The sequence below is a fragment of the Caretta caretta genome, chromosome 5 (assembly GCF_965140235.1).
Source record: "Caretta caretta isolate rCarCar2 chromosome 5, rCarCar1.hap1, whole genome shotgun sequence".
NCBI classification, from domain to species: domain Eukaryota; kingdom Metazoa; phylum Chordata; order Testudines; family Cheloniidae; genus Caretta; species Caretta caretta.
In genome coordinates, this window is record NC_134210.1 from 104,457,655 (window position 1) to 104,473,653 (window position 15,999).

General features: G+C 46.4%; 1 protein-coding gene and 1 long non-coding RNA gene across 3 annotated transcripts in view; one reads left to right on the forward strand and one right to left on the reverse strand.

Annotated features, from left to right (window-relative positions):
• LOC142072208 (uncharacterized) overlaps positions 1-15,999 on the reverse strand; it is a 630,664-nt gene that overhangs the window by 590,792 nt on the left and 23,873 nt on the right. The window lies entirely within an intron of this gene.
• The window catches only part of LOC125636647 (programmed cell death 1 ligand 2-like), a 35,392-nt gene that overhangs the window by 7,712 nt on the left and 11,681 nt on the right, over positions 1-15,999 (forward strand). For both annotated transcript variants that reach the window (XM_075128760.1, XM_048850107.2), the window contains one exon: positions 12,626-12,694. In XM_075128760.1, coding sequence (XP_074984861.1) covers positions 12,640-12,694 — 55 coding nt within the window. In that variant the 5' untranslated portion in view covers positions 12,626-12,639. The remainder of the gene's footprint in view (positions 1-12,625; positions 12,695-15,999) is intronic.

The following is a 15,999-nucleotide window of genomic DNA, read 5'->3' on the forward strand; positions in this document are numbered from 1 at the left end:
CCAGACTAGACCCAGGTGCAGCCAGGGTGGCACAGACCCAGGTGCGGCTCGGGGCAGCGCAGACCCAGGAGTGGCCCGGCCCAGCCCAGACCCAGGTGGCCTGGGACCGCATGGACCCAGGTGCGGCCAGAGCGGCCTGGCCCAGCCCAGACCCAGACATGGCCAAAGCAGCGTGGCCCAGCCCTAGCCATGGCCAGGGCGGCGTGGACCCAGGTGCATCCAGGGTGGCATGGTCCAGGCTGGCCCCAGACGTAGCCAGAGCAGTGCGGCCCAGCCCCAGCCCCAGTCCCAGGAAAGGCGGTGCAGCCCGGACCCAGGCACAGCTGGAGCGCCCCTTCCCTGGCCCAAACCCAGCCCCGGCCTGGACCTGCTGGGGCCAGAGCAGGGGCACCTATCCTGCAGCCCCAACCCCGGAGCTGCCATGGTGGGGAGACACGCCTCTCCCTCACAGCCCAGGTGTTGCTGCAGGGAAAGAGAGCTGGGGGGAGTCCTCTCTTCTCACCGTAGCCACGAAGCCCCCTTCCGCACCCGAAGCCCCTCATCCCTCACCCCAGAGCCCGCACCCCCAGCCGGAGCCCTCACACCCCTGCACCGCAACCCTCACATATCACCTCCATATTGGTGCACATAACAAAATTAATTCCACACATGGATGGGAAAAATTAGCGGGAACACTGCCCAGGATCGACCCCTGGGGCATTCCGCTTGATACTGGCTGCCAACTAGACATCGAGCTGTTGATCACTATCTGTTGACCCCGATGATCTAGCCAGCTTTCTATTCACCTTATAGTCCATTCATCCAATCCATACTTCTTTAACTTGCTGGCAAGAAGCCGGCGGGTGGGGCAAAGGAGTGGAGAGGAGTCCTCGGCCGGCTGGTGGGCAGGCCAAGAGGAGCAAGTGGTGTGTGGGGTTGGGGGGACGGGGGGCTGGCGGGGTCTCAGGGCACAGTGCAAGCAAGCAGGCAGGGGCCTCTTCTGAGCATGGGCCCGGCTCCATGGAGCCACTGGTGCCATTGTAAACCCAGCACTGGGAGTGGGACACAAAGAACACCTTCCCTCTGGCTGGCTGGGAGCAGGGAACACATTAAATCCTCTGCAAAGATGGTGGAGCTACCAGTCTGATATACACAACTTGGGAGCTGCCCGGAGCAATTCTGGATGACTCACTGCTGGGGACAGTTTTATTTCCCAAAAAATGAGTAAAGTTGAGGTTACTTCCTCTTATACCCCCTCCAATGTTACCAGAATCTCTGCTATAGTAAAAGCAGTGCTCCCATGTTTCAGTTTCTAAAGGCCGGATTCTGATACCCTTCATTGTGGTGAATAAAATCTCGCTCTATGAATATCCCATTGAAGTCAGTGAAACCACTTATGGAGTAGGGTCTTACCAGTGGTCTGTGGTGGCCTTTTGGTGTATCTGTGGTGCCTTTTCAAGCCAATATGTATAACTGAAGGTGGGATCATCAATGACCCATCGCCCCCTGGCTCCACCACTGCTCACAATCTGGCTCCACTACTGAGTGTTACCCGATGTGAAATAGGGTGCCAGAATCTGTCCCCCAAGGAATTTATCTAAGACTTTCCTTAGATCTTGGAGAAGAGGGGTAAATTTGTATATTTCTTCTTAGGGTCCCTTGTACATTACTATATTGTCTCACTGCTGACTGCGTAAGAGTTGTATAAGTCAGAAAAATCCAATTGTTGATGACCTTTGATACAAACTTCTACCATGTATATACACAAAACATCAATATTTTAGCAATGAGCTTCCATCTTAGCTGGTGATAAGTTCTATGTCTCAGCAGTGTGTGTGTTCAAAGAGGGAAGATGGAGTGTGGCGGGGGGAAGGGAAAGGGACCCAGGACTCTGTTTGTTTCCCCATTTAAGCAAAAATGTTTCCTCAAAATCATAATTAAGGAAGGAGGCAAAACCACTTGCAAGCAAACTTATTTAAAGTGCAGTTCACTAGAAATGTGTTCCTTAAAAATATGCTGAGTGGATGATTGTAATAGAGAGCCTAGAATCCAGCCCATGTAATTTGAAATGGGGCTGTAGGGCAGACAAGGGAACTGGGAATGTATCTTCCCCTACAGGAAATTTTTCAAAAATACTTGAGAATTGGTGCATTCCAATGGCAAACGATTTGCTTGACTACCTGTCATCTCATGCAAGGACTGAATCCAGAGAAGTGGTGAATTTCACCAGAGGGTGGGAAATTACCCAAAGCATCCCTTTGATTTGGTGGTGGAATTTTAACAAGGTACTATCACTAACCCAACCCTCCCCCTCTCCGTCCCATTTAGCACATTACTGAGAAAACACCTTCAGTTATGTGCCTTTTGGTCCCCGAAAAGACCCACAAGTGTCAGTGGTAATTTGAGCCTAGTCCTTGTGAAATAGGAAGGCTGTTGTAAAGAGGATTATGGATTCTTTCCCTTCCTTTCTCACACGCATTCTGTCACTCTCTCATACTCACAGTCCTGCTCATGCTTTCACAATCTTTGGCTATGTCTTCACTTCAGCCTAGCCCCATGATAGGAAATCACAAGTTAGCTGTCTCACTTTATCCTAACTCAATAGAGTGCTTCACACTGTAGATGAGAAGTCAAGTACCAGACACTTGCTGTCACATGCAATGTCCACACTGGCACTGAATCTAATTGTGAGAGATACACAGCTCTCTGAGTGCATGTCCCATGGTTCACAGCACCACAAACACACTGCTCCACTCTATGCTCACTTTCGCAGGGCACTGTGGGACAGTTATTCTGTCCTCTCTGGGAATTGTGGGCAGAAATGGCCTAGGCCTGGAAATTCATTTTTGGGCCATGACCCAAGCTGGTGTGCTGGTGTGCTGTGTCCTTCTTGTGCTCTAAAGTATAGATCTCACTTGCCCAAACAACCGGGACCAACTGCTGCTGTTTTTTATGGAGGCCGTGTCTCTTTGGTGTTCTTCCGGAGAAGCTGGCACCAAAAAATGGTGACTGTGTACAGAGGTGGCGTTTTGGCTTGGAGAACCCAGCAGATTGTTGTTACAAGCAGGAGACAAAACCAGCACCATGAGAACATGGTCACATGGACCCAGCTGCTACTGTCTTCCACGGCAGACCCCTCGCTCCCCCCCCCGCCACAATGCTGACTTCCACCTCTGGATCAGAATCACAAGCACAAGGTGATGGACTACATCATGATGAATACATGGGATGACCAGCAGTGGGCCCAGAACTTTCATATGAGGATAGCCACATTTCTGGAATTGTGTTAGGAGTTTTCCCTGGCCCTCGAGCACGAGGACACTCTGAGGAGAAAGGTAATATTGGTCCAGAAATGTGTTTCTATCACTCTGTGGAAGCTGGCAGCCCCATGTTGTTAGTGATCTGTTGGCAATCAGTTCGTGGGTTGGCAACTTCACCTTTGGCACAATGGACATGGAGGTTTGCAAGGCAATTACTCCTGTGCTGGCCCCCAGAGTTGTAAAAGTTAGAAAAATCCCTGAAATAATTGCAGGGTTTGAATGGCAATGTTTCCCCAGCATCAGGAGCTGTTGTATAGTATACCCATCTTGCTACGTTAGAGCAAGTAATTACCTTAACCAGAAAGGATACTACACTGCCATCATGGCAGATTAATGAACACCTACAGAGGATGCATGGATAGAGCGCACAATGCCAGGATGTTCCAGAGGTCTGGCTTATTTCAGTATGGGCAAACTGATTCTTTATTCCCTCCTAGTGATATTGGAACAGAGGTAGAGTGTAAAGGATAGAGCTGATTCAGAGTCGTTCCATGGTTCCTTAACTTGCTCTAGCCCCAGCCAGAGTTGTCCATAAATTGGGGGACATAGTATCTTGGAGGTGAAACTCTGGGACTAGGCATGGGTCAGCAGAATAGCTTTGAGCTGACTGGCTCATGATATGGAAAAGTCTTAAACACGTCCCTCTGGAATGCCAGAACCTTCCTGCTCCCCCAAAATTTCACTTTGATAGGGGAGCCTTTTTTACCAGGGGGAAAGGAAGAGAGAGCAGTCCCAGTGAAATCAGCATTGGTAATTATGCCAAACTAGTACTAGGCTATTGCGCTCACAAAATGTTGGGGAAACTGAGGCACAATGGTCAACTCAGTTGCCCAAGGTCTCAGCATGAGTGAGTGGCAGAGCCGGAAACACAAACTAGGGATGGAACTCTGGCACCATTGAAGTCAATGGGAGTTTTAACGCCACTGACTTCAATGAAGGCAGGATTACATCCTAGGTTTCCGGGCCTTCTGTCCATTGAACTGTCCTCAGGTCTATGCCTAGACAGTTGAGACTGGTTTGAGACCAAACCCCAGGTCTGAATGCCCCCGAACTCTGGCAATTCTGGACCCAGCTCTGGATCAGAACTTGGTAGATAGGTCCTCCCAGTACGTTCGCTGAGGTGAATGCACTGTGTTAACATTCCAACAAGTAAATGTCTGAACCCAACTATGATTTACTGAGAGGGAAAAATAGGAAGTGGTGCTTCCAAGCAACTAATAAAATGTATAAACATCAGAACTGCCCTGGAATTTCCCCTTCCTTTTGGCTTGTGGGACCCAATGAATATGTTATAGTGATGAAGCAGATCTAGCTGAGTTCTTTTACAAAAGGGACAGCAGGAAAAACTGGGTCCTGGCATGTACCCTGAGCCATTTCCCTATCTGTCAAAGACTTGTAGCCTTCCAATTGCTTTTATTTTCCTTCTAAGGAAAAAACTCCTTAGAAAAGAATTAATTTTCTTTCTGATTAACTTCAGAGAGTTAAGGGCACTAAGCAGGCTCCGCCTGTAGAGTCCTGGTTTTCAAATGTGCTGCATATCCAAAATTCCAGGGGAAGTGAATGAGTGCTGTGGGTGCTCATTACCTCTGAAAATTAAGCCTTAAATCCTAATCTAACCCTTCTTTTAATAACCTCAGGTGTCAGTGTCTATGACTGCCTCTGATGTCTCTCACACACATTAGTTACTCTCAACTCCAGCTCTGTACAATAAAATTTTATTTTGTACAGCCTCTTTCATTGAAACTATATGTCAAAACATTTTATGGAGTATTGTGTATTTTACAAATGACTTTATACTGAAGAATGTATGACAGCGTATGATATGGCACAGAACACAGCAAAACTTGCAGCCACAAGGTTAATAACAGAGGGAGAAACTATATGAGATTTTAAAAGAGATGCATTGACAACTGATGAGATAGAAAGATATAGAAAGTCTGTCGATGCAAGAGCTGTGGAGGTGAAGGCTCTTGCACCAACAGTGGAGAAATTCTGGGAAGGGGCAGAGGGGAAGCTGGTGCTAACAGAGCAGCAGGAATGGCAAGGTTAGGAGAAGACTAGAAAGAGATAAGGTGCATAAAGTTGGCAGAAATGTATTTCTTCTTGTGTTTGAGGTTACTAGCCTATTACTATCTTGAATAGTTTTGTGACATCTGATGACTCTACAACTCTCAGAACATTTAAGAACTCAGTCATGTCCCCTAATCTCTTTTCCAATGAATACAATACACCTAAAGTCCCTAAACTCTCCTTGTAATTATGCCACCCAAGATCCTTATCATCTTCACTGCTTCCTTCTATACTTTTTCTGGTGCATCAATAACTTTCCTGTAATCTGGTGCCCAGATTGTCTACAGTATCCTAGGGATGATCTTCCTCACTGCTGTTCATGTGGTCCCATACTGAGGTAGTCTATTTATCCAGCCTATTTTTTAAACTTTTATCATTTCTGACAGACACTGAATCATAGAGTATGAAAGTTAATCATAGAAATTGGGCTAATTAGATCATGAAGTGCACCACAAGCCAGTGAAGAATTAGGAACATAGAAATTGCCAGACGGTATCAGACTCATTTTGTCCATTTAGTCCAGTTCCTATCTCCAAATGTGGTCAGTACCAGACACTTCAGAGGAAGATGTAATAACTCCACAGTAGGCAGATGTGCAACAGAGATTGCTGTAAGCTCTAAAGCTTGACATTTCTATCACGTCCCATTTTTTTGCGTTAACTGTTAAAGTTGTGGATGTTCTTGTATTCCATATAAATGTTCAGTTCCTTTTTGTCTTTTATTAAGTTCTTTGCCGCAATGGCATCCCGTGCCAACGAGTTACACAGTCTGATTATGCACTGAGCGCTAAAGGCTTTTTAAATCAGTATTTAGTTTTCTACCTTCAATTTCATTTCCATGTTCCCTATAGTACCTTTTATTTTATTTTATCTACTTCAGTGATGACAATAACAATGATTATGGTAGCCCTCAGAGGCCCGAAGCAGAAATTGGAGCCCTATCATTCAAGGCATAGTAAATATATATAACAAAATGACAGTCCCTGTCCCAAAGAGCTTACAATCTAAATGTAAGAAGAGAGACAACAGACAGATACATTTGGAGGGTTGGGGGGACGAGCAGAAGGTATCAGTGAGACAATTTATATTAAAGTTCCAAGTGATGGGGCTTCCACCACTTCCCTTGGAAGTCTGTTCATTTGATTGTTCCTAGCTGTGAGGCTACCTTCTTTTACCACCCCGGTAATTTCTCCTCCTCCTTGGTTATACAATTTAAATACTTGTTGCTTAGTCAACCTACATGGATTTAATTCTTGTAGTCTTTCCTTGTAAGTGATTCCCTCTTGAATCATGAACCCTTTTGTTACTCTTCTTGGAACTCCCTCTAATTTGTCAATATCTGACTAGTAGTGAATATCATTAATGTGTTATTTCCCCTCCCATTTAAGATTATGGAGATGTTAAATAAGACTTGCCATTACACCAGTCTCTGCTGCTTCTCACTGCAAGCCCCCTTCCAATATCACAAGTAACATTTTTCATATCTAAGGCTATGTTTTAGGCATGGGCATTTTTAGTAAAAGTCATGGACAGGTCACAGGCAGTAAACAAAAATTCATAGCCTGTGACCTGTCCATTATACTGTATACCCCTAACTAAAACTTTGGCAGGAGGCTGTGGGTGATCTGGGGGGAGGGGTGGTCGGGGCACCGTGGGTGCTGGGGGAGGTGGCCTGGGACTCCCGCTGGTGCAGGGAGGGGCATGGCCCATGGCCTGCTGCCCAGGACCCCTGTTGGGGCTGGGGGGGGGAGTTGGCAGGGCTGGCAGGGGCTCCCTACCCAGCTTCACATGTCCCTGCAGCTCCTAGGCGGCAGAGAAGCCAGGGGGCTCTGCGCACTGCTCCCACCACAAGCACTGGCTGTGCAGCTCCCATTGGCCAAGAACCGCAGCCAATGGGAGCTGCAGAGACGTGGCCTGTGGGCATGGCCAGCATTCAGCGCAGAGCCCCCTGGCCCCTCTGCTGCCTAGGAGCTGCAGAGCCATGCCAGTGGAGACGGGAAGGTCCCCACCCGGAGGTAAGCGCCCCCCCATACCTTCCAATCCCCTGGCCCTGGCCCTGAGCCCCCTCCCACACACCCCAACTGCTGCTACTGGTCCAGGGGCTGCCCGAGAGGCTCCCCTGAGCCAGCATCAGCTGCTGCAGAAGTCATGGAAGTCACGGAAAGTCACAGAATCTGTGACTTCCATGAGCTCCGTGACAGACTCACAGCCTTATTCAAACCCTCTCCAGATTTGAATTATTTTTTAGAGTAAGATCTGTTAAACTAAACTACTACATGCCACAAGGGGCTACAGCAATGGTTCCCTCAACCCACCCAGCAATATTGTTAACCTATCCAACTATACTCTTAGCCCAGCAGAAGCAGCTGTCCTATCTCGGGGCCTCTCCTTCTGCCCCTCCACCCCCACGAACATGATACAGTTCTGTGGTGACCTGGAATCCTATTTTCGATGTCTCCGACTCAAGGAATATTTCCAACATACCTCTGAACAACATACTAATCCACAGAGACCTCCCTACCAACAGTACAAAAAGAAGGATTCTAGGTGGACTCCTCCTGAAGGTCAAAACAGCAGACTGGACTTCTACATAGAGTGCTTCCGCCGACGTGCACGGGCTGAAATTGTGGAGAAGCAGCATCACTTGCCCCATAATCTCAGCCGTGCGGAACACAATGCCATCCACAGCCTCAGAAACAACTCTGACATCATAATCAAAAAGGCTGACAAAGGAGGTGTTGTTGTCATCATGAATAGGTCGGAATATGAACAAGAGGCTGCTCGGCAGCTCTCCAACACCACTTTCTACAAGCCATTACTCTCTGATCCCACTGAGAGTTACCAAAAGCAACTACAGCATTTGCTCAAGAAACTCCCTGAAAAAGCACAAGATCAAATCCGCACAGACACACCCTTTCTTCTTTCACTCTTCTTTCTTCCACCCCTGGAACCTAGACCTGGGATATTCTATCTTCTACCCAAGATCCATAAACCTGGAAATCCTGGATGCCCCATCATCTCAGGCATTGGCACCCTGACAGCAGGATTGTCTGGCTATGTAGACTCCCTCCTCAGGCCCTACACTATCAGCACTCCCAGCTACCTTCGAGACACCACTGACTTCCTGAGGAAACTACAATCCATCGGTGATCTTCCTGATAACACCATCCTGGCCACTATGGATGTAGAAGCCCTCTACACCAACATTCCACACAAAGATGGACTACAAGCCGTCAAGAACACTATCCCCGATAATGTCACGGCTAACCTGGTGGCTGAACTTTGTGACTTTGTCCTTACCCATAACTATTTTACATTTGGGGACAATGTATACCTTCAGATCAGCGGCACTGCTATGGGTACCCGCATGGCCCCACAGTATGCCAACATTTTTATGGCTGATTTAGAACAACGTTTCCTCAGCTCTCGTCCCCTAACGCCCCTACTCTACTTGCGCTATATTGATGACATCTTCATCATCTGGACCCATGGAAAAGAAGCCCTTGAGGAATTCCACCATGATTTCAACAATTTCCATCCCACCATCAACCTCAGCCTGGTCCAGTCCACACAAGAGATCCACTTCCTGGACACTACAGTGCTAATGAACGATGGTCACATAAACACCACCCTATACCGGAAACCTACTGACCGCTATTCCTACCTACATGCCTCTAGCTTTCACCCTGACCACACCACACGATCCATCGTCTACATTCAAGCTCTGCGATACAACCGCATTTGCTCCAACCCCTCAGACAGAGACAGACACCTACAAGATCTCTATCAAGCATTCTTACAACTACAATACCCACCTGCGGAAGTGAAGAAACAGATTGATAGAGCCAGAAGAGTTCCCAGAAGTCTCCTACTACAGGACAGGCCTAACAAAGAAAATAACAGAACTCCACTAGCCATCACCTTCAGCCCCCAACTAAAACCCCTTCAACACATTATTAAGGATCTACAACCTATCCTGAAGGATGACCCAACACTCTCACAAATCTTGGGAGACAGGCCAGTCCTTGCCTACAGACAGCCCCCCACTCTGAAGCAAATACTCACCAGCAACCACACACCACACAACACAACCACTAACCCAGGAACCTATCCTTGCAACAAAGCCCGTTGCCAACTGTGCCCACATATCTATTCAAGGGACACCATCCCAGGGCCTAATAACATCAGCCACATTATCAGAGGCTCGTTCACCTGCACATCCACCAATGTGATATATGCCATCATGTGCCAGCAATGCCCCTCTGCCATGTACATTGGTCAAACTGGACAGTCTCTACAGTAAAAGAGTAAATGGACACAAATCAGATGTCAAGAATTATAACATTCATAAACCAGTCGGAGAGCACTTCAATCTCTCTGGTCACGCGATTACAGACATGAAAGTCGCTATTTTACAACAAAAAACTTCAAATCCAGACTCCAGCGAGAAACTGCTGAATTGGAATTCATTTGCAAATTGGATACAATTAACTTAGGCTTGAATAGAGACTGGGAGTGGCTTAGTCATTATGCAAGGTAGCCTATTTCCCCTTGTTTTTTCCTACCCCTCCCCCAGACGTTCTTGTTAAACCCTGGATTTGTGCTGTAAATGGCCCACCTTGATTATCATACACAATGTAAGGAGAGTGGTCACTTTAGATAAGCTATTACCAGCAGGAGAGTGAGTTTGTATGGGGGGGGGGGGGATGAGAAAACCTGGATTTGTGCTGGAAATGGCCCAACTTGATTATCATACACATTGTAAGGAGAGTGATCACTTTAGATAAGCTATTACCAACAGGAGAGTGGGGTGGGAGGAGGTATTTTTTCATGCTTTGTGTGTATATAATAAGATCTTCTACACTTTCCACAGTATGCATCCGATGAAGTGAGCTGTAGCTCACGAAAGCTCATGCTCAAATAAATTGGTTAGTCTCTAAGGTGCCACAAGTACTCCTTTTCTTTTTGCGAATACAGACTAACACAGCTGTTACTCTGAAATCCGTTAAATGCTTTACTGAAATCCAAATATGTTATTACCTACCATGTTTCTCTTCATCCACTGTTTCTGTAACAGAAAAAAAAGTTATTTTTCCTCACCAATGCACCCATTGCAAATAATTCAGATCTTAACCCACATTGTGAACTAGAGAGCTTCAAAGATTGGGAGAGCCATGGAATTCACACAGTTGGCCAGCTATTCAGTAAAGAAACTTATTAGAGGTCAAAACTAACTTTAAGTGGTCCAGTCTCCCCGGTGCTAGTATTTTCAGGCACTAGGTTTTTCAACTTTCTGGAAAACCTGTTTTATACAGAAAGCTAGCTTTAATAGAAGCGATTGTGTCCGGTCAATTAGGAAACAAAAAAATTATAACTAATTTATATCAATCGTTGCAGACAGCTTTCCCAACAAAAAAGTGCCCATATATGACACACTGGGAGAAAGGATATGGATAGACAAATAGCCTCAGAGGAATGTGGTTTGATTTTGAAAAGACAACCAGCAACCTCACTCTGTAGCACAATAAAATAAATTTCCTTAAAATACTATTTCAATGGTACCCCACACCAGTCAGGTTAAAAAATATAGAGAGAAACTGAATGCGGATAAATATTGGAGAAATTGTGGTGAAAGAGGAGATTTTATCCATATATGGTGGACATGTCCAGTCATTAGAGAATTTTGATGCAGTCCATAACCAAGTATCCCAAACTGTTGGATATTTATTACCAAATGTTCTTTGGTAATCCTGCTGGAGCTTCCTAGTGGAAATGGTCACACAAAAGGAAATGAAGAATTAATTTCTCATCTGCTCGTAGCAGCTTGGTTATTGGTAGCTACTCATTGGAAAAAGAAAAAAAGCCTAACCAATGAGGAATAGTTCAAAAAAAATGGAAGGTTTTGGTTATGGAAAAAATAACTCCCCAATTATATACCCAGCAAAATAGACAGAGGACAGATAGATACTTAGATATCTAAGTTATTGGTTATCTAAGACTCTGAGAATTCACAATTTTCAGTGAAGGCTGAGGGAGCTGCAGGATCACAGTGCTGCTGAAAATCAAGTCCCAGGCATCTCAAGTTAGGCACCAAAAAAACTGACTCAAATCTAATACCCATATTGTTCTGGTGAGCTCAAAAATTTCTCCATGTATTCTTTATTTCCTTATGTTTATTTCTGTGTCTATTTTGTTGGCTTTATTGGTTGTGTGTCTGTGTCTGCTTCATTTTATGAAAATAAAACCTGTTCCTTATTTCCCATCTCACTAGCTCTGGCATTCCTTGTTATTTAAGACTATTTCATTCCATTGCTTTTTCTTTTGTTTACCTGTTTGTATGAAAAAAGTACAAAGAATAGTCTCTTTGTTAATAATCAATGGCGCAAAAGGCTGCCCACAATAAAACTGGATTTATTCCTTTCAGATGTATTATTTATGGGCTGTCTTTTTATTGTCAATACAGTATGGTACTTTGTGGCATGTACTGTAGCAAGACTGCATGCAGAGAGAACAGACTATGTTTTCCCCTCCAGAAAGTCCCAGAAAGTCACGAAAAATCTAACCTCTTTTGACCAGACTAAAGGCCAGACTTTCCCTGGCCTTTGCATGGGTGAGTGGGAGAGAGGATAGAAGGAGGCCTTGCTTTCCCTTGTGTGTCCTACATTGAGACCTAAAACAAGTACAGGCCATGAGCACAGAGGTCTCATGTGAAAACTCCACTAAAAGAGTGACTGGGGTTGAGAGGAGATAAATCAGGAGTAGTCTACTATCAAGCCACAGAACATGCCAGACTCCTTCAGCTATGGGAGTTTGGGAAGTATGTTTATCCATGTACAAAGCTTTACAGACTATGAAAATTCATCTTCAGTTGCTTATAATATTCATGGGTACAGTTTCAAAGTAGAGTTATTGTAGTTACTGTAAGAAATAATCCTGGAAAGTAACTGGTGTCGATAAGTCCCCTGGACTCTTTTGAAATCATAAAGGCTCAGGTGCGGCGCTCTAAAAGCAGTTTCCCTGTTTTCAGTGTCAGAGTTCAGTGTACCATAATATACGGCATGTGCCTGTGCATCATTATACTCCAGAAAGTTACTTGATTCAGTCAGCATGTAAGATCCTATTTATATTTTCTGACTTCTAAGAACCTTGGAAAGTGGTTTAACTTTTAATGGTAACTTTATGGTAAAGGAGTTTGTTACATCTCAGCATGATAAGGCAGTTGTGAAAATTTAAGTTGCTAATATTGTTGTGTTTTAGACTCCTCTGAGAAAATGTTCAGAATCCTGCCAATCCTGATACTGGAAGTGCAGCTGTACTTGATAAGAGGTAAGAGATCTTCTCTTTTAACTAAAAGAAAAGGAGTACTTGTGGCACCTTAGAGACTAACCAATTTATTTGAGCATAAGCTTTCGTGCGCTACAGCTCACTTCATCGGATGCATAACTGTCATCAATATAACTGACATAAGAATACAACCTTAGCCTTTATACATGCATTTCAAAGTCTTCACCAAGATTTGCAAAGGTGACTAGCGATTTTTCAGAGCTCTGTTTTTGGGCATCCAACTGGAGGTGGCTTGTAGGGCAGGAGAGTAGCCATGGGTGGGCCACAGGCCACCCTCTTAGCACCCAGGCCCACCCCTGTAGCCCCGGTTCTGCTCCAGCCCCAGCGCTTGCCCCCCTCCGCCTGCCCACCTGGTGCTCCAACTGGGGAGTAGTGTCGAGGGCTCACCCCATTCCTGCCCGCAAGCCCCCATGCCCCAACCCCGCTCCCCAGTTGGAGTGCCGGGCAGGCAGAGTGGGGTAAGCCCCTGTACCCCAACCCCACTCCCTGGGGTGCCCGACTGGGCCCTGGGGGCCCCTGGCCAGCATGTCCATTGCCTCCCGCAAGATGGGCTGGAGAGAGTGTGGGGGGGGAAGCATCCCCAATCCCTCCTTCCCCCCCACCCCTGCCCTCTGTCATTGCCCACCCACCCAAAGTCAGGGCCCACCCAAGTATCCCATCCTGGCTACACCATTGTTGTAGGGGCCAGATTTTCAAAGGGTAGGTGCTCAGCACTTCTAAAAATCAGGCTCCTTTAAGAAATCTCATATTGGGCATCCAAAAACGGAAACATCCACAATCATTAGTGACTTTTAAAAATCTTGGGTGTTTCCTTCCAAGTGGCACCCATCAACTTTTCCATAAACGGCCATTTTCTTAACTTTTCTTCACGCATATCCACGGATCCTTTTGTCTTTTCCTCTCTATCTAATCTATTTATCTAATCTAGCTACTTCATGTGATACCTCCATCACCATGGCAGCTGAGCACCTAAATCATCCAATCCTCATCACCCGAAAATTATCAGGCTTCTAACTACACAATAACTCAGTCTTTCACATTCAGTGAAACTAAATGACTTTAACTGGATAAGAGAGAAATTAAACAAAATAAAAACAAAGGCCTCAAATGAGTCCAATCCTATTATTAAACTGTTAGTAATTATTAAATATTTGATTTGTGGTAACATCAAAGACCCCACTCAGGATCGAGGTCCCATGTACCAGATGTTATACAAATACATAAGAAGACACAGTTATGGACTAGAGACAAGTCAAGGAATAGGCTAGCTGTCCATATAAGGAATGGGCTAGGGAAAATAATTCTTTGGGCCCAGATCTCTGTTGTCCTACTATCCTTCTACCCACTGAGGAATATCTCCAATATAGAGGCTATTTGGATGGTAAAGCCAGCTATGCTGGTCCTTATAGTCCCTGTCTTAGGGGCTTCTATCTAAAATACTTATATGGCCCCCATCACTGTAGTATCTGAGTGCATTATAATCTTGAATGTATTTATCCTCACAATACTCCTGTGAGGTAGGGAGGCACTATTACCTCCATTTTACAGGTAGAGCACTGAGGCACAGAAAGACTATGCACCTTGCTCAAGGTCACACAGGAAGTCAACGCTAGAGAGGGGAATTGAACCCACATCTCTTAAGTGTTAGGCTGGCATCTGAACTACAGGACCAGCCTTCCTCTCTAGGCATAGCTATGGGTGTGAGTATGGACGAAGCACTGTAGAACCCTGTGTACTCTTGGTTGCTGCAGCTGCCTGTAGAGCAGCAGTTCCCAAAGTGTGGGTCATGGCTTTAAGTGGGGTCGCGGCAATCCTGAGTGTATGGAGGATGGCATTTTACTGCTGTAATGCAGAGGTGGGCAAACTATGGCCCGCGGGCCACATCTGGCCTGCACGACAGTCCTGCCCGGCCCCTGAACTCCCGGCCAGGGAGGCTAGCCCCCAAACCCTCCCTTGCTGTCCCCCTTCCCCTGCAGCCTCACCTTACTGCACCGCCAGCGCTCTGGCCCGCTGCTCCTCCCGGGCAGCACAGCAGCATGGCTGGCTCTGGCCATGTGGCGGGGCTGCAAGCTCCTGCTGCTCTGAGTGACACGGTAAGGGGGCGGGGGGTCCTGAGAGGGGGTAGTCAGGGGACAAGGAGCAGGAGGGGTTGGATGGGTCAGGAGTTCTGAGGGGGCAGTCAGGAGGTGGGAAGTGGGAGGGGGCAGACAGGGGTGGATAGGGGGCGGGGGCCAGGCTGTGTGGGGAGGCACAGCCTTCCCTACCCAGCCCTCCATACAGTTTCACAACCCCGATGTGGCCCTCAGGCCAAAAAATTTGCCCATCCCTGTTCTAATGGCTGCCACTGACAGTCCAGGAGAGTTTCATCATTTCATACAGTTTAAGCCCAGAAGGGATAATCAGAGCATCTAGGCTGACCTCCTGTATATCACAGACCATTAAATTTCACCCAGATGCCCCTATGTTAAGTCCAAAGACTTTCATGAGACCAAAGACTTTCAGTCCTCAGGAGACTAAACTATGTGCTACAGGCAGCAAACTGGAGTGACCAAGGTGCTACCAGTGCCTGAGGTCCCGGCAACGGCAAGAAACTGATTAGGTGAGAGATGTCCAGATACCACACCACATGCTATAGAGGAAGGTGAAAAAAACCCAGGTGCCTGCCAACCTGACCTGAGGGAAATTCCTTCCCAACCCCAAACCTAGTGATCAGATGGACCCTGAGCAAGACCCACCAGCCAGGCATCTAGAAAGAGGATTCTCTGTATCCCTGACAACACTGGTCCTCCTCATCTGTTGTCCCATCTCCACTGTAGCCAGTCTCTGATGCTTCAGAGGAAGGTGGAAAGAGAAAACAAACACAAGCCTAGAATACATCTACCCAGTTGTACATCAGGAAAAAAAATTCATTCCTTGCTCCTGCAGGCGACCTGCTGAACCCCCTGAAGCATGAAATTTGATTATAGCCTTAATCTTATATTATATATCTTAATGCACAGCTGCAAGTGTTATGAGCATGTGGAGGTAACACTGTTCTCCCCATGGGCCGATGAAGGAAAATGGTGAATGGGGGATACATAGATTCACAGGTTCCAAGGCCAGAAGGGACCACTATGATGAGCCACCCTGATCTCCCACACACAAAGGCCATAGAATTTCTTCCAGAAGCTGGATTAAAGCATATCTTTTAACCAGATATCTGATCTTATTTTACAGACTCCCAGCCATGGTGAGTCCACCACCTCCCCCCGAAAGCTGTTCCAAAGTTCTTTTACCCTTTCAGCTAG